Source organism: Grampus griseus (assembly GCF_964374135.1).
Source record: "Grampus griseus genome assembly, chromosome: 2".
Lineage (NCBI taxonomy): Eukaryota > Metazoa > Chordata > Mammalia > Artiodactyla > Delphinidae > Grampus > Grampus griseus.
Genome location: NC_139018.1, coordinates 91,396,493 through 91,422,564, shown reverse-complemented (window position 1 = coordinate 91,422,564; position 26,072 = coordinate 91,396,493). Strand labels below are relative to the sequence as shown.

At 40.3% G+C, this 26,072-nt stretch overlaps 1 protein-coding gene across 2 annotated transcripts in view; it reads left to right on the top strand.

The window, feature by feature from the left end:
* FBN1 (fibrillin 1) overlaps positions 1-23,625 on the top strand; it is a gene marked incomplete at its 5' end in the record, with an annotated part of 252,802 nt that extends 229,177 nt beyond the window's left edge. Inside the window, 6 exons of one of the 2 annotated variants that reach the window (XM_082647205.1) lie at positions 4,722-4,838; positions 5,099-5,227; positions 5,995-6,114; positions 17,630-17,861; positions 20,418-20,592; positions 22,330-23,625. In XM_082647205.1, the coding sequence (XP_082503331.1) occupies positions 4,722-4,838; positions 5,099-5,227; positions 5,995-6,114; positions 17,630-17,861; positions 20,418-20,592; positions 22,330-22,719 (1,163 nt within the window). In that variant the 3' untranslated portion in view covers positions 22,720-23,625. The remainder of the gene's footprint in view (positions 1-4,721; positions 4,839-5,098; positions 5,228-5,994; positions 6,115-17,629; positions 17,862-20,417; positions 20,593-22,329) is intronic. The other variant, XM_082647206.1, reaches the window with a different exon arrangement.
* Between the last annotated feature and the right edge of the window lie 2,447 nt (positions 23,626-26,072).

Here is a 26,072-nt window from a genome sequence, read left to right as displayed (position 1 = left end):
AGATGAAGAAACAATAGAAAAGATCAATGAAACTAAAAGCTGGTTCTTTGAAAAGATAAACAAAATTGATAAACCTTTAGCCAGACTCATCAAGAAAAAAAGGGAGAGGGCTCAAATCAATAAAATTAGAAATGAAAAAGGAGAAGTTACAACTGACACCACAGAAATACAAAGTATCATAAGAGACTGCTACAAGCAACTGTATGCCAATAAAATGGACAACCTAGAAGAAACAGACAAATTCTTAGAAAGGTACAATCTCTAAAGACAGAACCAGGAAGAAACAGAAAATATGAACAGACCAATCACAAGTACTGAAATTGAAACTGATTAAAGAACCCCCAACAAACAAAAGTTCAGGACCAAATGGCTTCACAGGTGAATTCTATCAAACATTTAGAGAAGAGTTAACACCTATCCTGAAACTGTTAGAAAAAAACTGCAGAGGAAGGAACACTCCCAAACTCATTCTATGAGGCCACCATCACGCTGGTACCAAAACCAGACAAAGATACCTCCAAAAAAGAAAATTACAGGCCAATATCACTGATGAACTTAGATGTAAACATCCTTAACAAAATACTAGCAAACCAAATCCAACAATACATTAAAAGGATCATACACCATGATCAAGTGGGATTTATCCCAGGGATGCAAGGATTTTTCAATATCTGCAAATCAATCAGTGTGATACACTACATCAACAAATTGAAGAATAAAAATCATATAATCATCTCAATAGATTTGCATAAAAATCTTTGGACAAAATGCAAAACCCATTTATGATTTAAAAAAAAAGAACTCTCCAGGAATTGGGCATAGAGGGAACATACCTCAACATAATAAAGCCCATATATGATGAACCTACAGCTAACATCATATTCAATGGTGAAAAGCTGAAAGCATTTCCTCTAAGATTAGGAACCAAACAAGAATGTCCACTCTCGCCACTTCTATTCAATATAGTTGTGGAAGTCCTAGCCATAACAATCAGAGAAAAAAAAGAAAGAAAAGGAATCCAAATTGGAAAAGAAGTAAAACTGTCACTGTTTGCAGATAACATGATGCTATACATAGAAAATCCTAAAGATGCTTCCAGAAAACTACTAGAGCACATCAGTGAATTTGTTAATTTGCAGGATACAAAATTAATACACAGAAATCTGTTGCATTTCTATACATCAACAACAAAAGATCAGAAAGAGAAATGAAAGAAACAATCCCATTTATCATCGCATCAAAAAGAATAATACACCTAGGAATAAACCTACCTAAAGAGGCAAAAGAACCGTACTCCAAAAACTAAAAGACACTGATGAAAGAAATCGAAGATGACACACACAGATGGAAAGATATACCATGTTCTTGGATTGGAAGAATCAATATTGTCTAAATGACTGTACTACCCAAGGCAATCTACAGATTCATTGCAATCCCTATCAAATTACCAATGGCATTTTCCACAACTACAACAAAATATTTTAACATTTGTATGGAGACACAAAAGATCCCAAATAGACAAAGCAATCTTGAGAAAGAAAAACGGAGCTGGAGGAATCAGGAGGAATCAAGTATCGTCTCACTTCAGACTATACAATGCTACAGTCATCAAAACAGTATGGTACTGGCACAAAAACAGAACTATAGATCAATGGAACAGGATAGAAAGCCCAGAAATAAACCCATGCACTGATGGTCAATTAATCTATGATAAAAGAGGCAAGGCTATACAATGGAGAAAAGACAGTCTCTTCAATAAATGGTACCTGGAAAACTGGACAGCTACATGTAAAAGAATGAAATTAGAACAGTCTTGAACACCATACACAAAAATAAATTCAAAATGGATTAAACACCTAAATGTAAGACTTGATACCTTAAAACTCTTAAGGGAAACCATAGGCAGAACACTTTGACATAATTTTCAATCCATCTCCTAGAGTAATGGAAGTAAAAATAAAAATAAACAAATGGGACCTAATTAAACTCAAAAGCTCTTGCACAGCAAAGGAAAAACCATAAACAAAACGAAAAGACAACCCACAGAATGGGAGAAAATATTTGCAAATGATGCAACCAACAGGGGATTAATCTCCAAAATCTACAAACACCTCATGCAGCTCTATATCAAACAAACAAACTACCCAATCAAAATATGGACAAAAAGTCTAAATAGACATTTCTCCAAAGAGAAATGGAGAAATGTACCCCTTGGCCACACAAATGGCCAAGAGGCACATGAAAAGATGCTCAACATCACTAATTATTAGAGAAATGCAAATCAAAACTACAGTGAGATATCATCTCACACCAGTCAGAATGGCCATCATCAAAAAGTCTACAAATAGTAAATGCTGGAGAGTAACCCTCCTACACTGTTGGTGGGAATGTAAATTGGTACAGCCATTATGGAGAACAGTATGGAGGTTCCTTAAAAAACTAAAAATAGAGCTACCATATGACCCAGCAATCCCACTACTGGGCATATATCTGGAGAAAACCATGGTTCAAAAGGATACATGCACCCCAATGTTCATTGCAACGCTGTTTACAATAGCCAAGACATGGAAACAACTAAGTGTCCATCAATAGAGGAATGGATAAAGAAGATGTGGTACATATATACAATATTGAATATTACTTAGCCATTAACAAGAATGAAATAATGCCATTTGCTGCAACATGGATAGACCTGGAGATTATCATACTAAGTGAAGTAAGTCAGACAGAAAAAGACATATTTCAATATGATCAATTGCTTATCAATATAAGCAATATGATATTGCTTATATGTGGAATCTAAAAAAAACATACAAATGAACTTATTTACAAAACAGAAACAGACAAACTTAGAAAACAAACTTATGGATACCAAAGGGGAAAGGTGGGTGGGAGGGACAAATTGGGAGTATGGGATTGATATTGGGAGTTTGGGATTGATATATATACACTACTGTATTTAAAATAGACAACCAACAAGGACTTACTCTATAGCACAGGGAACTCTGCTCAATATTCCACAATAACTTAAATGGGAAAAGAATCTGAAAAAGGATACATGTATATGTATAACTGAATCACTCTGCTGTACACCTGAAAGTAACACAACGTTGTTAATCAACTATACCCCAATATGAAATAAAAATTTTTTTTAAATCACTGAATTGTCCCCCTCACATGTTTGCAGATAAGCTTCAGTAACCGTGTGATGGTGCTCTAGCAAGTCCCCTGGGGTCATAGAGAGGGGAGGCCACCTGCTGGCAGGAGACATACAGCTGCCAATCATGCAGAAACCAGAAAAGCAGAAACAGCAACTCCCCAGCAATGGAAAGAGCACAGGATTGGCTCCTTTTTAAGAGATGTCAGCACTGGGAGAAATATGGGCAGTTCTTTAGTTCAGGTCCACTCCAGATATTAGTCTAGCCAGGAACTGGCACTGATTTGCAGCTCCAAGTACAGCTCTGTATACAGTGATAAAAGAAGATCACAAGAAAGGGAGGGAGGCAGGCAGAGAGCCAGGCAGGAAGGAAGGTAGGCCGATAGATTTCTAAATTCTCTGCAGTTTCTTTTTTTTTTTAATTAAAATTCAACTAAAAGCTGGAACACACTTTGTATCTCTTAAAGGTTTAAAATAGCTATGGAGCTCAGAAAGAGCCAGAAGCTCTGGCAGTGAGGAAAGAGGCCTGGTCAAAGCGGAGGATTTTATTGAGAAGTGGAAAATAATGTTGGATAAATACCGTAGGCAGTCTTTAAAAAAATGCTATTGGCTTATCAGAATGATTTTTTTTTCTTTCCTTTGTTTCCTTCCTGATTACTCAATTTTGTTTCATCCAAAGGAGAATCTAAACAAAAAAGTTAGATTGGTTTGGTTTGACCTGGTTGACCAGCTCATTTGAGAAGATTAAAAACAGCAAACAGGAAAGAACCAAGCAGAGAAATTCATTTCCACCCTCAACATTTCTTTTTTTTTAAATTAATTAATTAATTAATTAATTTTTTTTTTTAATTAATTTTTGGCTGTGTTGGGTCTTCATTGCTGCAGGCGGGCTTTCTCTAGTTGCGGCGAGCGGGGGCTACTCTTTGTTGCGGTGTGCAGGCTTCTCATTGTGGTGGCTTCTCTTGTTGTGGAGCACAGGCTCTAGGCGCGCGGGCTTCAGTAGTTGTGGCTTGTGGGCTCAGTAGTTGTGGCTCACAGGCTTCAGTAGTTGTGGTACACAGGCTTAGTTGCTCCGTTGCATGTGGGATCTTCCCGGACCAGGGCTCAAACCCTGGTGTCCCAATGTCCCCAGCACTGGCAGGCAGATTCTTAACCACTGTGCCACCATGGAAGCCCAACATTTCTTTTTATATTTTAACTTGAATAGATCTTTTCAGTGCTTTGGAAATTTTTGAGAATCCTTAATCTTTTATTTCATTTTGTAATTCATTTAAATTTTATAATTTATTGGACATTTCTTTGCTGAGAAATTTCTGCATTCCTATAACTAAAGGGAATGGGTTTTTCTTGGATCCCCAAAGAAATGCATTTTTGGTCTGAACTGAAACCATGCTTTATCTTTCAAACCCTTATCTCCTGGGTTCCTCCTAGCCATTTGCTGTGGCTCTCTTCTGACCAGGTCATTTGCGATGTAGAAAAGAAAACTCAGAGCTGCTCCCTAGGGCAGCTTCTAGGTACCTGGGCTTCAGCTCAATTCCAATGCCCATCTTGCATTTTCTTATAGATCTTGATGAGTGTGCAACTAAGCAGCACAACTGCCAGTTCCTGTGTGTTAACACCATTGGCAGCTTCACATGTAAATGTCCGCCTGGATTTACCCAACACCATACTGCCTGCATTGGTAAGTGGGAGGGGAAAAATCCTATATGGAGTGCAACTATTCCTCTAAGGGATTGTTTTCGAGCACTTCTGCTGTTGGAATAAGAAGATAAAACTCAAAAAAATATGTGAGTACATGTATGTGTGTCTCTGTGTGCATGCGTGTATGTGAAAAGTTATTGGCGTTTTCTCAGCAAATCACCCTTCTTTCTTTCTTTTAAACAACACAAAGACAGCTTCGGGGAAGTTTCACCCTCTCCTTTCCCCCACTGCTTCTTACAGATAACAATGAATGCACCTCTGACATCAACCTGTGTGGGTCTAAGGGCATTTGCCAGAATACTCCTGGAAGCTTCACCTGTGAATGCCAGCGGGGATTCTCACTTGATCAGAGCGGTGCCAGCTGTGAAGGTGCGTGGAGCCCTTAGCTTGATCCAGCTGGTCGGTCCTTGTGGAGGGGGCCTATAAACACCTGCAGCATCATCCTCTATAAGACATCAGAACTGAGCACAGGGGAGATAGCCAGCTGAAGATGGGAAGTGTTTTCTCTAGTTTGCACGGGTCCCATATCTTAGAGATCCATCTTTTGTCTCATGCTTGACTGTGTCCATAACACATGCTTCTCCTGAATATAACAAGACTTTTTCCACTCAGTTGTTCATTTAGTCTAATAGGGAATGACCCAGTCAAGAAAAATAGCTAGATTCCTGAATTTCACTAATTTTCTAGTCACTGGATCCAGAGTCTTAGAAGGATTCCCTCAATGTGGATTAAGTATATGAGGAATAGCTCTTCTGCTAGTATAGGATTAAATGTTTTACTTATATTTTTTAGGATTTTGTTTCTGTACTGACATTTTGGTTTCTAATTCTGGCACAAATAAGGAAATATAAGTAATTTACACGGCTGTCTCACAGTGCTCTTGTGCCTTGCATTAGTTTCTTCGTCATTTTTATCTGTGGACTTTACCAGGGATAGATGAATGGTTTTTTCCTTGGACTTATCAAAAGCTCCAGAGTAGATATTCTTGAAGTTTTTGGTGGTAGAATAATTTTTTAAGGACCAGATTTCTTACTAAAATTGCCTTTCACTTTCATATGCTTATAAATGTTGCTTCAGAGAACACCTCTGAGACAAGCATTGATGTGACTTAAAGGCGACTCTGCCTTCCTTTTCAGATGTGGACGAGTGCGAAGGAAACCATCGCTGCCAGCATGGCTGCCAGAACATCATCGGCGGCTACAGGTGCAGCTGCCCCCAGGGCTATCTCCAGCACTACCAATGGAACCAGTGTGTCGGCAAGTAGTTTTCCCTTGTTCACAAGATGAATTGCCATCAGCTCCTACGAGTCAGAAAACTGCTTTCTTTCTAAAAACTTTCAACTTGTCATTGAAGCAACAAATACCATTTCAAACTGTCCGTACCTGTTGAATCCAGAAGGAAGTCACAGCCTTTGCAAAGTAGCAAACTAAGAAAAAAAAAAAAATAATGATAAAGGGTATTTTGAGGGCGTTTGAAATGAAATGTCCCCAGAATTCCTTGACTCCCAATATCCCCTTGCTCTCCTGCTTCATTGCTAGTCATCAGCCCACATGGAGTTCTCTTCACCTTAGAGGCCAACAAAATCCTGCTTCTGACTGTAGTTTATCAGCCAGCGACAGGCTGTTATGAGCAACTTTTGGCCAGAAGATGCAGAAGTGGTTCCATTGAGTGCTATACATCTTTGGGGCAGAGTGCAAGCAGCAAACACAGAAAGTTTTTTTCAGGATTGCTAATTTGCTTTGAATAATAAGGGAGTCCCCTAGAATCTCCCATTAAATTGAAGCTGTCATTTTTGATTCCACAGTATCATAGGAAAATAACTCTTAATGCACATCAGAGAATCCCAACATTGCAAATTTAGAGGGACCCCAAGCCATCTAGCCCAAGCCCTTTGTTTTACTGATGAAGGCTTAGAAGCCCAGGAAGGAAAGGTAGTCTGTCCTTACCAGTTCTTTGGTGGCAGGACCAGAGCTAGAACCCAAGGCTCTTAACTTCATGTTTTAGGGCTGCCTTTCTAGCGTCACCTTCACTTGTTTGCTTGTTTTTTTCATTCAGCAAGTAGCACTGCAAGCTTTGTGCTCTGGTGACCTGTTTTGGCTGCCACTCTGTTGGCTACAGAGCCCTACTTAGCAAAAACAAAGGGCAACTGCCTTCTGGGTGGCTGCTCCACATTGCAACGCTTGACTTTACTCCAAATGAAGACACATTTGGTACACGTTCATTTATCAAACGCGTGTCTCTCTCATCTGGTTTGATTCTTTACAAGATGCAGTTTTGCAGAGGTGAGTAGTCTTGGCTAAAATGACCACAGTGCTAGAGTTTAGGCTGCACAGCTTGCTGATGAGCTGTCTGGTTTTAATCAAAAGCCCTTTGTTATCAGCTCAGGAAGGTCTTGGATTTTAATCACCAGTTTCTGACATTGTTCACAGAACTTCCAGCATGAGCTTTGTTGATTCAATATCCAGCATATGAGCCTATCTGCCCTTATTACGTAGGTCCCTTGAATGAAACTGGAGCTGTGGAGAAGAGTATAAAAGAGGTGAGGTCTGTCACTGCTGGGCCTTAACCCTCCTCTTCCTACACTCAGTCCAGAAATAGTAGAGATAGCCAGGTCATGTCCTCGTTGCCTGGAGATTCTATTTTGGCCCCATGAAGATCATCTCCTGCCTGGGACTTGTAGAAGAATGAGTCTATTAGGAAGTGGGAAGAGAGGGGAGGATGAAGATGGCAGAACAGGAGGAATGTGGAGCTCACCTCCCCCCCACAAACACATCAAAAATACGTCTACATGTGGAGCAACTCTCACGGAAAACCAACTGGAAACTGGCAGAAGACTTCTTATTCAACTGAAGTGGCAGGAAAGATCTCCATGAAGCTGGGTAGGGTGGAAAAAATAAAATAAAAAAGAAGGCATTGGGATGCGACTGGAACCCCTGGGACGATCTGTGAAGAAGGGAAGGTCCACGTGGACAGCCCTCACCCTGAGGAGCTTCCTTGCCTGCTGGGAGGTCTGCTGGGACAGATGGAGGGAACTGGACTCTGCTTGTGAGGAGTGCACACGTGCCGGCTTGCTAGCAGTCAGAGTGGAGAGAGACCAGCGCTGACAGCTGCCAGCTTGGCACACTCCTCAGTCTGAAACTCAGTGTGGGGCTGGGCTGCCAGTATAAGCAGTGACTAAGTGCTGAATCTCAGGCAGGGGAGGGTCTGGCCACGGTGGATTTTGTCAGCACACACACCAGGTGGTGCCACAGAAACGCGTGGCTTGGGTGGACAGGCCCTGGAAAGGAGTATGCAGAGGTGGTTTCTGGCAAGAGCACTCATCTCCACCCATTCCACCCCACAGCCTGCAGCCGGATCTGGGGTGGGCAGATCCTCAGAGTGGCCTGTCACAGAGGCAGTCCAGGTTCCACACAGTAGCACAACCACCTCGATTCCTGCAGCCACAGCACCCTGGCCTCCAGCAGCAGCCCACTCCACACCACAGCCTGGCACTAGGTCTGGGACGAACACAACAGAAAGGGACACAACCTTGGGCTGCTTCTCAGCAGAACCACGGACACCCGCATGGGTGGCACTTAGGTTTGCTGTGACCACACGGGCCTTACTTGCTTCGGCAGTCACCTCCTTTGGGACAGAGCACACCCTCAAGGGCAATGGAGCCTGACCAAACGTGACCCTCAGGGCTTCTACTCCAACAGCTGTGGAGCAGACACCACCCTGACGGGGCTGTGACAGCCACAGAGCAGAAGGGAGGCCCCACCCAACATCCAGTGCAGGCTATGGAGGCACAACACCAATCACATCCTCTGTCTAAGGAAGAATGGCCAGCACACTCTGAGGAAAGACGTGGCTGGCATCCATACCATAAATAGCCTTCTCACCAAAAGTATTGGAATCACACAGTCTACAAAGGGATGCTCCCACAGAAAACACCCCTTCAAGACCAGAGTAGATCACTTTCTCTGTCTCTATGAATTTAGGAGAAACAGTTAAGTAAAATGAAAAAGCATAGGAACTCTTCCCAGTTAAAAGAATAAGAGAAACCCCCCTGAAAAAAACAGATAATGAAATAGACCTCACCAGTCTACTAAACCCAAGTTCAAAAAGGAGGTAAGAAAAATGCTAAAGAATTAATAAAGATTATCAATAGAAATGAAGATTAAACAATGAACTAGAAACTATAAAGAGGAACCAGGCAAAATTAGACAACTCAACGGCTGAGATAAAAACCAATCTAGAAGCAATGAATAGCACAGTAAATAACATAGAAGAACAAATAAGTGATCTGGAAGACAGAATAATGGAAATAACCCAATCACAACAGCAGACAGAAAGAAAAGTGAAAAAAATGAAAGCAACATATGGGGCCTATGAGATAATACACAGTGTGCCAATCTACACATAACAGGGGTTCCAGAAGGAGAAGAGAGAGGGAAGGGGATCTAAAGTGTATTTGAAGAAATTATGGCTGAAAACTTCCCAACCCTAAAGAAGAAAACAGATATCCAGGTACAGGAAGCACAAAGGGTCCCAAACAAGATGAAACTAAACAGACCCACACTAAGACATATCATAATTAAAATGGCAAGAGTTAAAGAGAGGATTCTAAAGGTAGCAAGAGAAAGATTCAGCTTATTTCTCTGCAGAAACTTTGCAGGCCAGAGGGAGTGTCATGATATAATCAAAGTCTTGAAAGGGAAAAACCTGCAACCTAAGATACTCTACACTTGGCAACATTATCATTTAGAATACAAGGAGAGAGAAAAAATTTCTCAGATAAACAAAAAGAATTCAGCAATACTAAACCTACCTTAAAAGAAATATTGAGGGAATTCCCTGGTAGTCCAGTTATGGGACTCCACGCTTCCACTGCAGAGGGCATGAGTGTTATCCCTGGTCAGGGAACTAAGCTCCCACATGCCATGTGGTGCAGCCAGGAAAAAAAAAGAAAAAAAAAAAGAAATATTGAAAGGTCTTCTCTAAATAGAAAAGCAAGAATCTATAGGAAAGGGATAATCCCAATAGGAAAGGCAAATATATAAAAGGATTGCAGATCACTTAAGCCAGTACATAGATTAAAAAACAATCAAAAAATTGTTGTAAAGGTGATTATATCTACAATTAATAGCAAAAGCAAACATGAAGGTGTAAAATAGGACATCAAAATCACAAAATTTGGAGGAGGGGACTAAAAATTGTAGATTGTTTAGAATGTGTTTGAGCTTATATGACTATCAGTTTAAAGTAAGTAGATATAGTTATGGGTCAACATACTTGAAAACCAGGGTAACCACAAATTAAAAACATAAAATAGATTCATAAAAACCAAAAAGAAGGAAACTCAAACATAATATTTAAAAAACCATCAAACCACAAAAGGAAAAACAAAAAAGATGAACAAAGAAGAACTACAAAATCAACTGGAGAACAAGGTTTAAAATGACAATAAGTACATACCTCTCAATAATTACTTTAAATGTCAATGGACTAAATGCTCTGATTGAAAGACACAGTGGCAGATTGGATAAAAAACAAGAACCTAGGGCTTCCCTGGTGGTGCAGTGGTTGAGAGTCCACCTGCCAATGCAGGGGACACAGGTTCATGCCCCGGTCTGGGAAGATCCCACATGCCGCAGAGTGGCTGGGCCCGTGAGCCATGGCCACTGAGCCTGTGCGTCCAGAGCCTGTGCTCCGCAATGGGAGAGGCCACAACAGTGAGAGGCCCGCATACCACAAAAAAAAAAAAAACAAAACAAGAACCTATAATATGCAGCCTACAAGACACTCACTTCAGGGAGAAAGACACACAGATTGAAAGTGAGGGGATGGAAAAAGATATTTCATGCAAATGGAAATGACGAGAAAACAGGGGTAGGAATACTCATATCAGGCAAAATAGACTTTAAAACAAAGTCCATAAAGAAAAAGAAGGACATTATATAATGATAAAGGGATCACTACAAGAAGAGGATATTACGCTCAATAATACATGCACCCAATATAGGAGCACCTAAATATATAAAACAAATACTAACAGACATAAAGGGTGAAATTGACAGGAATACAATGATAGTAGGAGACTTACACCCTAATGACACCAATGGACAGATCTTCCTCAGTGAGGCAGCAGAGGTCCTAAATGACACAACAGACCAGTTGGACTTAATTGATATCTACAGGACACTACATCCAAAATAAAAACACCAGAATACACCTTCTTTTCAAACACACATGGAACATTCTCTAGGATAGACCGCTTCCCAGGTTACAAAACAAGCATTAAGAACTTTAAGAGAATATAAATTATTTCAATCATCTTTTCTGACCACAATAGTATGAAACGAGAAATCAACCACAGAAAGAAAAATGGGGAAAAAAATGAACACATGGAGACTAAACAACATGCTACTAAAAAACCCAATGGGTTAACAATGAAATCAAAGAAGAAATCAGAAAATACCTTGAGACAAACAACAATGGAAACACAAACTTACACAATCTATGGGATGCAGCAAAAACAGTTTCAAGAGGGAAGTTCACAGCAATACAGGCCTTCCTCAAAAACAAGAAAAATCTCAAACAACCTAACCTACCACCTAAAAGAATTAGAAAAACAACAAGCAAAACCTAAAGTCAGCAGAAGGAAATAAGAAAGATCAGAGAGGGAATAGAGATTTTTTAAAAACCCAGAAAAGATCAATAAAACCAAGAACCAGTTTTTTGAAAAGATAACCCAAATTGACAAACCACTAGCCAGGCTCACCAAGAAGAAAAGAGAGGACCCAAAGAAACAAAATAAGAAATGAAAGAGGAGAAATAACAACTGATACCACAGAAATACAAAAAATCAAAAGAGAATACTATGAACAGTTATATGCCAACAAATTGGACAACGTAGAAGAAATGGACACGTTTTTAGAAACATACAGCCTGCCAAAACTGAATCAAGAAGAAACAGATAATTTGAACAGACCAGATAATTTGAACAGACCAATCACTAGAAGTAAAATAGAATCTGTAATGAAAAAAACTCCCTGCAAACAAAAGTCCAGAACCGGACTGCTTCACTGGGGAATTCTACCAAATATACAAAGAAGAACTTATACTAGCCTTCTCAAACTATTCCAAAAGATTTAAGAGGAGGTAACACTCCAAAGTCATTATATGAAGCCACCATCACCCTGATGCCAAAACCAGACAAAGACACTACACAAAAAGAAAATTACAGGCCAATATCTTTGATGAATATAGATGCAAAAATCCTCAATAAAATTTTAGCAAACTGAATCCAACAATACATAAAAAGGATCATACACCATGATCAAGTTGGATTCATTCCTAGGTCACAAAGGTGGCTCACATGCAAAATCAATGTGTTACACCACATCAACAAAGGGAAAGACAAAAACCACATGATCATCTCAACAGATGCAGAAGAAGCATTTGATAAAATTCAACATCCATTCATGATAAAAACTCTCACCAAAGTGGGTATAGAGGGAACATATCCCAACATCATAAAAGCCATTACGACAAACCAACAGCCAATATAATGTTAAATGGTGAAAAGCTGAAAGCCTTCCCACTAAAATCTGGAAAAAGACAAGGATGCCCACTCTCTCACCATTTCTATTCAACATAGTATTGGAAATCCTAGCCACAGCAATCATAGAAGAAATAAAAGGTATCCAAATTGGAAGCAAAGAGGTAAAACTGTCACTATTTGCAGATGACATGATACTCTATATGGAGAACCCTAAAGACTCCAGACAAAAACTGTTGGAACTAATAAATGAATTCAGCAAGGTAGCAGGATACAAGATTAATATATAGAAATCTGTTCCATTTCCTTACACCAACAATATAAGTAAAAAAAAAAAAAAATCCTGTTTAAAATCACATCAATAAAATGAAATACCTAGGAATAAACTTTACCAAGGAAGTGAAAAACCTATATGCTGAAAACTATAAAACATTAATAAAGGATTAATAAAGGATGATTCAGAGAAATGGAAAGATATCTCATGCTCTTGGATTAGAAAAATTAATGTTGTTAAAATGGACATACTACCCAAAGCAATGTATAGATTTAATGTGATCCCTATCAAATTTCCTGTGACATTTTTCACAGAACTAGAAAAAAATCCCAAAATTTATATGGAACCACCGAAGACCCAGAATTTTCAAAGCAATTCCAAGGAAAAAGAACAAAGCTGCAGGCATAAACCTTCCAGAATTCAGACTATAATACAAAGCTGAAATAATCAAAACAGCACGGTACTGGCACAAAAACATACATATAAATCAGCGGAACAGATAGAGAGCCCAGAAATAAACCCACGCACCTACAGTCAATTAATCTGCAACAAAGGAAGCAAGAATATACAATGGAGAAAAGACAATCTCTTCAGCAAATGGTTCTGGGAAAGCTGGACAACCACATGTAAATCAGTGAAGTTAGAACACTCCGTCACACCATATACAAAAATAAACTCAAGATGGTTTAAAGACCTAAATATGAGACATGACACCATGAAATTCCTAGAAGAGAACATAGGCAAAACATTCTTGGACATAAATCGTAGCAATATTTTCTTAGATCAGTCTCCCAAAGCAAAAGAAATAAAAGCAAAAATAAACAAATGGGATCTAATCAAACTTAAAAGCTTTTGTACAGCAAAGGAAACCATCAACAAAATGAAAAGACAACTTATGGAATGGGAGAAAATATTTGCAAATGATGAAACCGACAAGGGGTTAATATCCAAAATACACAAACAGCTCATACAACTCAGTATCAAAAAAACAAACAACCCAATCAAAAAGTGGACAGAAGACCTAAATAGTCATTTCTCCAAAGAAGACAAACAGATGACCAATCAGCACATGAAAAGAGGCTCAACATTGTTAATTATTAAAGAAATGCAAATCAATACCACTATGAGGTATCATCACCTTACACTGGTCAGAATGACTATCATCAAAAAGTCTACTATCTCCAAAAAAGTCTACTATCATCAAAAAGTCTACATCTGGAGAATGTGTGGAGAAAAGGGAACCCTCCTGCACTGTTGGTAGGAATGTAAATTGGTATAGCCACTATGGAGAACAGTGTGGAGGTTATTTAATAAACTAAAAATAGAGCTACCATATGATCCAGCAATCCCACTCCTGGGCATATATCCCCAAAAGATGAAAACTCTAATTCAGAAGGATACATGCACCCCAGTGTTCATAACAGCACTATTTACAATAGCCAAAATGTGGAAACAACGCAAGTGCCCATCAACAGATGATTGGTTTAGGAAGATACACACACACACACACACACACACACACACACACACTGGAATATTACTCAGCCATAAAAAATGAAATATTGCCATTTGCAGCAACATGGATGGACCTATATAATATATATAAGTGAATCACTTTGCTGTACACGTGAAACTAACACTATTGGAAATCAACTAAATTTCAGTTTTTAAAAAGTGGGAAGAGGTTTGGGGGTTTTGATGCCCAGAAGATACCAGTTCAAACTGGTCTCATATTTCTTGGGAATTATACTTACCCAGAATGAGCACTGCATTGCCTTGGGCCAGAATGGCTTCCCCAGAGCCATGCAGAGCAGATCTCTTGGACCAGCCCTCCCTGGATCCTTGCTCCTAGGCAGCCAGAAGTTCCCTCTTGGAAGATGGATGGGTTTATAGGGTAAAGGGCCACGGATATCATTGCTTTCTAGAAAATATCAAACTTGCAGCTTGAAGTTGGAGCTGACCCATCATGACCTATAGGAAATTAGTAAAGGAAAGGCTGTTCTACATTTGGAGTTCTCCCAGTGGCTCTCCCTTAACACCACAGCTAAGACACACTATGCGAGCCTGATGCTGGAAACTTTGAGTTTAGAGGACAGAGTAAGTAGGTTTCCATCTGCTTTTAAGGAGTGTCTTTCAGAGACTCTAATGCTATTTCATTCAAATTAGAATTGTCTCTTTTTATGAAAAGAGCAAAACCCTCACCAATTTAAGTAACAACTGAAAGAATAAAACAAAGATTTGGGCGTGTAGAAAAATTCCTTGTGGAGCCATTTGCTCCAGGGTGCACACACAGGATGAAAAAGGTCAGGAAAAGTGCAAAACATGTTAAACAAATCATGGTATTTGTATATTGATAGAAAGGGTGAGTGCACAAACAGATTGTTTTCAAGCTGTAAACATTGAACATTTGCCAATTTCTTATCTTAATCCGTGCTCCACTCTACCCCATCTCTCCAACCCAGATAAGCAAGTTTAATTTAAACTTATTAGATTCTCAGGGAGGAAAACATGTAAAATAAAGTAGAAAAGAATGTGAAAAGGGGACAGGGAGAGTTCTTGACAGGAATAGATACTCCAAGTTAAAAAGAGAGATACTCAAATTTAGAAAGAACCTTAGCAATGATCTAGTCTGATCTGTTTCCTAACATATCAATCCCTCTCCAACCTAGAAAGGTACTCACCTTCTCCCAAGACAGCCCAATCTATGCATAGAAAACTTTAATTTTTAGAAATATCTTTTTCATAAAGAATGAAGCTCTTCTCCCACTAACTCCTAACCACTGGTCCTGTTTCTGCTCCTTGGAACAAAACAGAATAAATCTAAGCTCTGTATTAACAGGTCTTCCCCACATATACCCATGCCTTACCTTAGAGGTTTTATCAGCCAGAGTCCCAGCAAGTAACAGATGGCTGAGCCCAACCAAAAGCTCAGGATACAGGAGAGGAGCTTGTGGATGCTCCATTCCGATCAGCCTTGTAGAGCCGAGGGCAGGCGAGAAGTCTGGAAGTGGATAAGCAAGGCAAGGAGAAGACATTCAGCCCAGAGATATTCCCTTCACCAAAGCAACTACCCTCGGTTCTTCATTCATCCTGGATGCCCATGGTCTCCATTAGTTTCTATCACACAGCTCACCTCTAATTTAAAATAAGGGGAAAAAGAACACAGATGATGGCATATTGAATCATTTTGTTTTAGGAACCTTAGAACCTAAGTGACCTTGGGTGGGTACTTGAGAGTCCTTGGATATAAAGGATCTCAAACAGATGCATAGCTAGGCACTGAGCCATAGTAGGCAGCTCAACCAATAGCTTTCTTATTGTATATCTACTCCTTCTTCTCTCTGTAACTACATACAGGCAAGAAGTGTGGGGGGGGGGGCAGGTCGAGAAAGGAAGGGGGAGGAAGAGAAGGAAGAGAGGAAGGAAGGGTGGAAGGCAATCTGAATTGTGTGTGTGTGTGTATGTATATATATGCAAGTATCCCGCCCTCACTGTTTTTACCCACCTGTTCTCCTAATTTAAAAAAAAAAGGTATTTCCTTAGAAACAATTTTGTTCTTGAAAAATGAATCTACCTCAGCCAATGAAAAAGTAAAAGAGAAAGGACCAGTTTAAATGTGGGTGAGTCTTTTGAGAGACACTGTGATATGAAGGAAAGCACGTGACTTTTGTAGTCAGACAGACCTGGGTGTGCATCTCTGCCCTGCGGCTGCTGCTGGGAGATCTTGGTGGGGCTTTCTGAGTCTTGCTTTCTTCACCTGGAAAATAGGGATTTTAATACCTACCTCTGTGACTGTTAGGCAGGTTAAGTAGATGGAGTGAAGTACCTAGTATCCCAACTGTCATACAGTAGGCATCTAATAAGTTTTAGTTGCCTTTCTCCTCCTCTCTTCCATTGGAATTAGGTATTTGCTAAGTGAGGAGAAGGTCAGTCACATGCATTCATATGAACATATGCCTGAAAATGGGCTCTAGCAGTTAAGAAATGTCTTACCAGCAAACATCCGTGCTGCCCTACAAAGGCAGGTCTACAAAAATATATTGGAAATTTCAAAAAAGTATACATCAGACATGATGAGAAACTTGAGGGGTTTCTTCCCTTTGAATTGATTTGTTAAAGTTAGATTTCTTTTTCCTACTTATTGCCATCAGACTTGGCCGGTCCCTATCTGTAGCTAGTTCTGCAGCATCTGTGTCTCTTGTAGGTTTTCCCCAATTATTGCCTGTGAAGTCTGCACTGAATCTGTTCCAGCCATACTTAGCTTTAGACATGGCCCAGACTCTGAGCAGGAGGTGGTTTGGATAAAGGGGCCCATTCAGAGATGGGAGCAGACATACCAGAAGACACTACTCATCCCCAGGGCAAGCACCTGGAGGCTTTTATGGACTTTTGAAAATGAAGTCCTAGTGGGCCGACACTTCCTGCAGGGTGTCAGCCCTTGCCAGCCCTACTCATCCTGAAAAAGGAAGACCGAGAAAGCAGCCTCCAGGAATATGGTTCATCTCTGCTGTGGAGATAATCATCCTATTAGTGGGCACTTGTGAAGCAAAGGTGCAAAGAACTGATTCCTGCCCTCCCACCCTGAACCCTGAACCTTAGCCATGAACCATCCCCACGTTCTACACGGGATGCTCCCGTAGAGCAGAACATACAAGTATTGGCTTCAGATGAGAACTGGAGTCTGCTGGTCCTCAGAATGCCACTCCCTAATGTATTCTGCCTGGTGCACTTGACCTCAGAAACCACGTTCGCTCACCATATGGCAAGAGACCACACCTGTTTCCACATCTTTCTCTCTTGTTCCCTTTCCCACCGCAGCCACCTCTGCCTGTGTTACCTTCCTAAGAGCCTAGGGGAGGGCCAGCTGGCCGGCAGCAAGTGGCCTGATCCAGACACCTCCATAGCAACCTCTGGCTGGTATCACATATGCGGTGTCTTCTGGTTTTTTCTGCAGATGAAAATGAATGCCTCAGTGCTCACATTTGCGGAGGAGCCTCCTGCCACAACACGCTGGGGAGCTACAAGTGCATGTGTCCTGCTGGCTTCCAGTACGAACAGTTCAGTGGTGGGTGCCAAGACATCAACGAATGTGGCTCTTCTCAGGCCCCCTGCAGTTACGGCTGTTCCAATACCGAGGGCGGCTACCTCTGTGCCTGTCCACCTGGCTACTTCCGAATAGGCCAAGGGTAAGCACTGCTAGCCATGGTCGTGGTTGGAGGCTTTCTCATTCATAACATAATTAAGTATATTTAATTCAAAATGACCTGTCCTAGTAGAGTAGAACCATACTTTTTATGATTCTTGAGTTAATTCCAATTAGTGCTGCAAAGGTTTTAGGTTATTTTATTTGAAAGGGGACATCTAGGTTTCTGGACATTCATAGAATGTCAAACAAAATAATGAAATGACATTGTGAATACCTCGCTCTATGGCTTACCGGTCTCATTCTCTTGCTCTTCACATCTTGTTGGAAAGCGATTCATCTCTCAGGAAATACAGGGGCTGCGACCCGTGACAGAACTGGACTCAGGCTGCACTTTGCTGATGCAGCCTTCTCCTGGGGCAAGCAGGATTCTGTCTCGACTTAAAATGCCTTCTCATCTAGCTCCTGTTAGGATAAACCAAAAAGATACCTTTTGTGGAGTCCTTTACAGTTTTAAAGTGTATTTTACATTTCAGACTTAAATGTACATTCAAAATTGCCAAAAGAGCATTACATATAAGAGTCAAGAGAATTACTGTATTTTCCAGGTAGAATACTTCACCCCATTGTACGTGTGAGAGCTGGGGCAGGAAAGATGCGTTTTTATTCTACTCAGTCATTTAAGAGTTAGTGTTAAGTTTTCAAAGTTTAGGTCTTCTTCCCCACTGAATTCATCTGGACTTGGTTGTCTCGGTTCTGGCTACTCTGTGTAGGAGCTCAAATTTTAACTTTTTAATTAGGAACACAGACATTAAGTATACATACACATATATATATACACACCAACACACACACTTATATATACTCCCCCCCACACACAAAGTCACATATTCCACAACACACACTTACGTGTATATATCCAATTGTTAATTTTGTGTTCTTTGATTTCTTGACACACAAACATCAAGTGATTCATTTTGGGGTGTGTAGAAGGTAAAAGAATGTTTCATGGGAAGCACACAGAATGCCAGCAATAGGACTCAAATTTCCAGATGTTTGTGTCTGGCTCTCAGTAGACTCATTCTTTATAAGTTTAATGCCAGAACCATTTTCCCAGCAAAAACTGTGACACTCCAAACTGGCTTCTGGCCAGTGGGACTTTATAGTCACACTTCTTGTAAGTGGTGTTCCAGGGATATGAAAATACTGGAAGGGAGTTCTGAGAAAGGAGCCAAAAGCCTGTGAATTTGGGGTTTGCCTTCCAATAATTTAATCATTATGTGAATGCACACACATACAGGATGAGCATTTATCATTTCGTCCATTTTATTGTTTCTGCACATTTCATGGTGCAAGATTAAAGGACAAGGAAATGTGTCGGGCTCAGCAGGATTACAGAAGATATTAGAAACCTGGAAATTGCTGCAAAATACAAAGTTTCTTCTTATTGGCATTATATTTTGAATCTTAAAGGCATAAAGGAACATGGGTTATAAAGAATAGATCAACTAATACAGAAAGAGAAAACGGTATTTGTTCTACATTATGGACCCAGTAGTGGACCCAGTAGTAGAGATCTACCCATTTATAACAGTTTGGGCTCCTCCGTGAGTCACTAGGGTGGACCCTACCCCAATGCAAAGATTCTTTTAGGATCATTCAAATATTTCAACACATTTTCAAAGAGGAGCCTGGTAAATACATTCCAAGTGGCCTATGAAATAGTAAGCAGAATAACAAAACAAGGTACTTGTGAAACATGCAAGCCTCCCTCCATAACTTGGCTTTAAAAACTGAAAGGCAAAGAAAAACAGCTGAACTAGTTTTCTCTTGGGCATGGGTTTGTTTATCCAGCCTCACATGAGTCAGAGCCAGTGGACCTAGTGGTTTTGAATGATTTGAAGCAATTTCCCACAGTTGGGCAAGCTTTAATACATGTATTTTATACATTGCATACCCTCAATTTATATCTAAATCAACCTCAGGTGTCACCTAGCGCTTTCTTCTTATCTCCAGGAGGAGCTTCAGCCAAAGTGAGAGGTCTGATAAGTGAGAGGATAAGTGAGAGGAGAGACTGCTCAGAAGCTGGAGTGGTGAAGGCTGGTGACAGCGGTGGTGGTGGAAGTGGAGGTGGCAGTGATAGTATCAGTTAAGCAGCAAGAGGGCAAGGAACTGAACAGTGATGTCTCATCCCTTTCTCACTCATGTGGAGCCTGTTTCATAAAAAGAAGGCATTTTATTGAACCTTCCGAGTCACATGGTCTCCCTCATCCTCTGTTCTTCTCTTGTTTCCACTCCCCGTTTCCTCCCCAGCAGTACAGCAAAACACCTGCCACATTTCATTTGGGAAGTGAAGGGACAAATAAATATGCAAAACGGGGCCTTGAGAAACAGTAAAAAGAAATCAAGTCAACCCAGGGAACTGAGAATTTGAGGCCAAACACCGAGGGCTTCAGTGTTGTTCTCAGAACCGCCGATCATCCAGTGGACAAATAATCAAGGACTGAATGTCACTAGGGAGGGGTCCAGGCTTCACCAGAACTCTCCCTCCTCCATCTCCCAATTCTAACGAAAAACATCTGTTTCCCTTCCACCACAGGCACTGTGTTTCTGGAATGGGCATGGGCCGAGGAAACCCAGAGCCACCTGTCAGTGGTGAAATGGATGACAATTCCCTCTCCCCAGAGGCGTGTTATGAGTGTAAGATCAACGGCTACCCCAAACGGGGCAGGAAGCGGAGAAGCGCAAATGAAACAGAGGCCTCCAACATTGAGGTAGGTCAGAAGGTGGTTTCTCCTGATGTCTCCTATTGCAGAAAGGTCCTCCAGATTCCTATGGTTTCCTCCAAGGGTGCCCCAAAGTGGGAAAAATCTCCCTGAGGAGAAAATCCAGACATTCCCTGAGCTCTAGGCTGTATTTTACAAGGGTCTGTGGGGCTCTCTGGAGTTTCTTGCTGCTTTTAGGGAGTGGCCGTTCGAAGGTTTTCACATACTTGCTCATTTCCTCTGTCTCGCCGAAAAGAAAGTCAAACACCCACCCAAAGTCTGCTGAAAGGACAAGGTCTGAGATCCAGGACAGCAAGTGGGCAGAATAGTGAAGTGACATAGTTCTCCCTACACAGGGATGACAAGTTCTGAAAGCTAGAGACTCCTCTACTGAAAACAGCCATGTGGAGTGTGAGGGAACTTGGATTCTAGACAAAAACAACATGGAGCTCAAGCAGCCTGGTTTTCTTTGCCTACGGCTGCTGCAGCCTTTCCGTCAACTCAGAAATGCAGATACTCACCCAGACCTCTGGCTGCAGGCCCGGAGAATCCAGCACATGTGGTCCCAGAGAGGCAAGCAAGAAGCCAGTGAAAAGCATTGAATATTAGCAGATCATCAGAGCCAGGAAGTAGGTTCATAGGTGTGTCTTTCGGTGGGGATGGTTTTGCGTCACTGAATCAAATTGAAATAAACTGGTTCTTTCTTAGCATCAGTGCTGCAACGCATCTGCTGTGGTTTGGGAAATGACGGACTTGAGGATATGGGGAGGGGGAAGGGTAAGCTGTGACAAAGTGAGAGAGTGGCATGGACATATATACACTGCCAAACGTAAAACAGATAGCTAGTGGGAAGCAGCCGCATAGCACAGAGAGATCAGCTCGGTGGTTTGTGACCACCTAGAGGGGTGGCATAGGGAGGGTGGGAGGGAGGGAGATGCAAGAGGGAAGAGATATGGGAACGTGTATATGTATAACTGATTCACTTTGTTATAAAGCAGAAACTAACACACCATTGTAAAGCAATTATACTCCAATAAAGATGTTAAAAAAAAAAAGCAAGCAGATCATGTGCAGATATCCAAGAAGAAAAAAAAAAAAAAAAAAACTCGAGTGTACATCTGAATCATCTGGAAGGCTTGTTAAAATGGATTTCTGGGGCTTCCCTGGTGGCGCAGTGGTTGAGAGTCCGCCTGCCAATGAAGGAGACACGGGTTCGTGTCCCGGTCCGGGAAGATCCCACATAACGCGGAGCGGCTAGGCCCGTGAGCCATGGCAGCTGAGCCTGCGCGTCCGGAGCCTGTGCTCCGCAACGGGAGAGGCCACAAGAGTGAGAGGCCCGCGTACCGCGCAAAAAAAAAAAAAAAGAAAAGAAAACGGATTTCTGGAAAACATCCGAAGGGTTTCTGATTCACTAGGTCTCAGGTGACACCAAGAGCTTGCATTTCTAACAGATGCCCAGGTGATACTGATGCTGTTGGTAGGGGACCATACTTTGAGACCCACTGCAATAGAAGGCCGCCAAATACAAGTGATTTCAACTTTCTCCTTGACATGTTTATTTTTTAATATTATAAAAATGTGCCAATTTAACATTTGTGGTTTAAGCAGTATTTTATGAATACTCACTTTCAATACAGTATATACATCATGAGAAGAAAGTTGTGTTAGTGTGAGATTTGAGTCACTTTTTCTTTAGTAAGTGGCATATTTACCTTTTATTTAACACATTGCCATATGTCTTTCCAGGATCAGCCTGAGATAGAAGCCAATGTGAGTCTTGCAAGCTGGGATGTTGAGAAGACAGCCGTGTTTGCTTTCAATATTTCCCACATCAATAACAAGGTCCGAATCCTAGAACTCCTTCCAGCCCTTACGACTCTGACGAATCACAACAGATACTTGATTGAATCTGGAAATGAAAACGGCTTCTTTAAAATCAACCAAAAGGAAGGGATCAGCTACCTCCACTTCACAAAGAAGAAGCCAGTGGTTGGAACCTATTCATTACAAATCAGTAGTAGTCCACTTTATAAAAAGAAAGAACTTAATCAGCTAGAAGATAAATATGACAAAGACTACCTCAGTGGTGAACTGGGTGATAATCTGAAGATGAAAATTCAGATTTTGCTTCATTAATTCACCATCCAGAGACCAAATAATTAAAAAACAAAGATAGATAGGTAGAACTGAATTTTTCCCCCAATCAGAATCTTCATATTATAGGTACAGTCTTTCACCACGTAAATTGCTATAAATAAGCACTATTCTTGTATTACAAAAGCAAGGTACAGGTGACTACCCTAGTTCAAAACAACCACTTTCTCAGGCTTCTCATGTATGTAGCTAAGCTACCTTGTCATATGTGTTTATTTTTGAAAACTGGGACATGTATTTCCACTGGGGGTTGGCCATTCATGCTGACGTGCCATCCTTCTAGCAGACGTACAGGAATGTGCTTTCAATTTATGGACTGTTCTATTTTTTCAAATTGTAAAACTTTGCTTCTCCAAATACAAGTATTAGGTTGGCCATTTATAATATCTATTTGGTGCTAGTAAATTCTCAAACTAGATTTATAAATGCACTGTAATATTTACACAACTTAGAAACCAAATTACAAGTATTCAGTTCAAATACTTCATTAATTTCAATCAACCAAAGTTAGTCCAGTAGCTTATCTCAGTTATGAGTATAATACATTACATGTAAATTAAGTGTGTGTATACTGTAATCGTGCTATTTTTTATCATTGAAACATTTATAAACTAGAATAATAATGCCCTTAATGTGAGGGTTTGTAATGGTGCTTATTAAGACCAAAGACTTGTTAAATGTATACACCAAGTGGTAATGAAATTTCTGTGACTGGCCCACACATGCATGGAGGTCTGGGAGGACCAGGAAACAGCCTCAGCAGCCAGAGGATCACCAGTGCATCCTTCATCACACCTGTGCAATATGCCAAGATTACCCTCGGCCATTCCTGTCAACAAGGGGTCCATGTCATAAATGACACAATAAAACAGTCTCTTTTTTAGTGTACCCCTTGGCTTTGTGTTCTTGCATGGATGTGGGATTGGAGGGGCCATTCTGGAGACTAAATAAAGTCTCCTGAAATTAAACTATCCTGGATCTGTTAGTTACAGCATCTAAAGGTGCCAAATATATAACCACTAGAAGAAAATTTAACATATCTGAGTCAGTCCTTTGTTTTATTCATTCAAGACAGCGGAGTTATTTCTCACCAACAAGATATTTAAGACTGTAGCATTATTTCTAAAACGTGACCTAATTAATCCTGTGACTTTTAAACTACTAGATTTCAGTACTTAAAAACATCAAGTTCATTGTCTTAGAGCACATGCGTTCCATTATAAAAATTTATCATGCCCCCTCCCCTCAAATATACACAGCGCTGGCAAGCTTAGGCGTTCCATCCTTTTTTTCTCCCCTAAACATCTGTTGTTAGTCAGTGCTAGCCTAATTACAAAGGGATAATCCCAAATTGAATCCAATTGAATGCTATAACTCTTGTTTTCTGAATGTCATAATTTGAAAATGCTGTTTTATTTTAAGAGCAATATTGAATATTTAACAGTTAAGCTTGTTCAATTGATAATGAATTTTTAAAAGCCCTTAGGGCATTTAAGGCTAGTGAAAATAAAAGTGAAATGAGGTTGCCGCATGGAGAAGAAACCATACAGTACACAGAATAGTCCTCTCAAAAATCTTCAAAGGGCTTCCCTGGTGGCGCAGTGGTTGAGAGTCTGCCTGCCAATGCAGGGTACACGGGTTCGTGCCCCGGTCCGGGAAGATCCCACATGCCGCGGAGCGGCTGGGCCCGTGAGCCATGGCCGCTGAGCCTGCGCGTTCCGAGCCTGTGCTCCGCAATGGGAGAGGCCGCAACGGTGAGAGGCTCACGTACAGAAAAAAAATATTCAGAAAACTAGGCTAATGAAGATGGAGTAGGTATATTCTAGAAGACAAAACCAGGGTCAGTTGGTGTAAAGCTCAGTTTAGCACTTAACCTTCCTAATTGTCAAGCTACCCATTGAGAGAATGTGTTTCCTTGCAATGTGGTGAGCTCCCTTGTCACTAGAGTGTTTCAGTCTAGGCAGCCAGTGGACAAGGATGCTTTCTTCCACTAACAGGCCATGAACATCTCAAAGTATTTTTTTTTAATTTATTATTTTGCCATCCAAAAACTTTTCATCTCTATTGAGCATCAGTTATGAGCGAGTCGAATGACTAGTTTGGAAGGGATTTGTACCTTGGTTAGGAAGTTAAAATGACTCTCTGCGCCTGTGGTTCTCTGATGGAGGTGTACTAAAATTGTTAGAGAAGAATATATAGCATATGGTAAACAACAGCTTGCAAATGGAAAATGTCTTTGATAATTTAACCTGAACTGCATTATATTCAATAATGGATTTTCTTTATAACAACAGAACAAAATAGAGTTGGCACAGAGTAGATCACTTTGATACTTTTAATAGTCTCAGTGCGGATTTTATTTATTTAAGAGCCAACAATTCTCAACAGCATATTTTCCGTGTTTCTGACTGTAACAAAACATTTTTCTCACTGTTCCATTGTAAATATTCCTCTTGCCGGAACTTTTTTTTAATTCTGAGATTTAAACCTGTACTTTTCAATTGTCTGTGACCTTTTAATTTTACTTTCAATGGTTCAAGAATTTGGTTTTATAAATCTCAGAAGCTTGAAAAGTCTTGTCTCTACCCCTCAAGCCCATTTCACTTGCCAATAATCATTTTGTAAGTAGGGTTGAAATGAACTCAGCTGGCCTTATGAAATGTTTAAACTTGCACAAACAACGACATTTTTGTTCAACAAATAGCACTTCACTCAGCCAAAATTGCTTTGGACATTGCCATTACAAATACTGTTCAACTTCAGAAACCATGTTTGTAAATTAGATAAGCCAAAATAAAGGACAGTTAGGTTGATATTATATTAGCATACTTAAAAATTACATACCTGTAAATTGTTAGTTTTTCTTTAAAAGTCAGCTTTGTCCACAGAATGTACTATATTCTGACTTTAACTGTAGTTCCTAGAGATAGGTTACAAACATAATTATTAAATGGTTTGAAGACACTGTTTTTAATGCTAGTAGATTACCGGGAGAAAGATTAGTTTTCACATACATTGCTGAAGACAAAATTATTTCCCCCTTACCAATTTTAAACACTTTGTCAAAAAAAAAAAAGGCAAACCGATTTACTTTTTTAAGCATTTTGATACCCAGTATGAGCCTAACGTTATGCACTGTTAGAAAAGGATTCTCAGTATTACGAGTTTAGGGTTAGAGAGAAACAAGGTGTCTCTGAATTTGATTTTGCAAATTCCCATGTGTATCCAAGACTGGGTTCACTTACAAGATTGGGTCTCAATGAAAGGTTCTAACATTCTCACAAATGTCTTTATAAACATAAGGGTCTTGTACATTTGACACCTGACATACATTT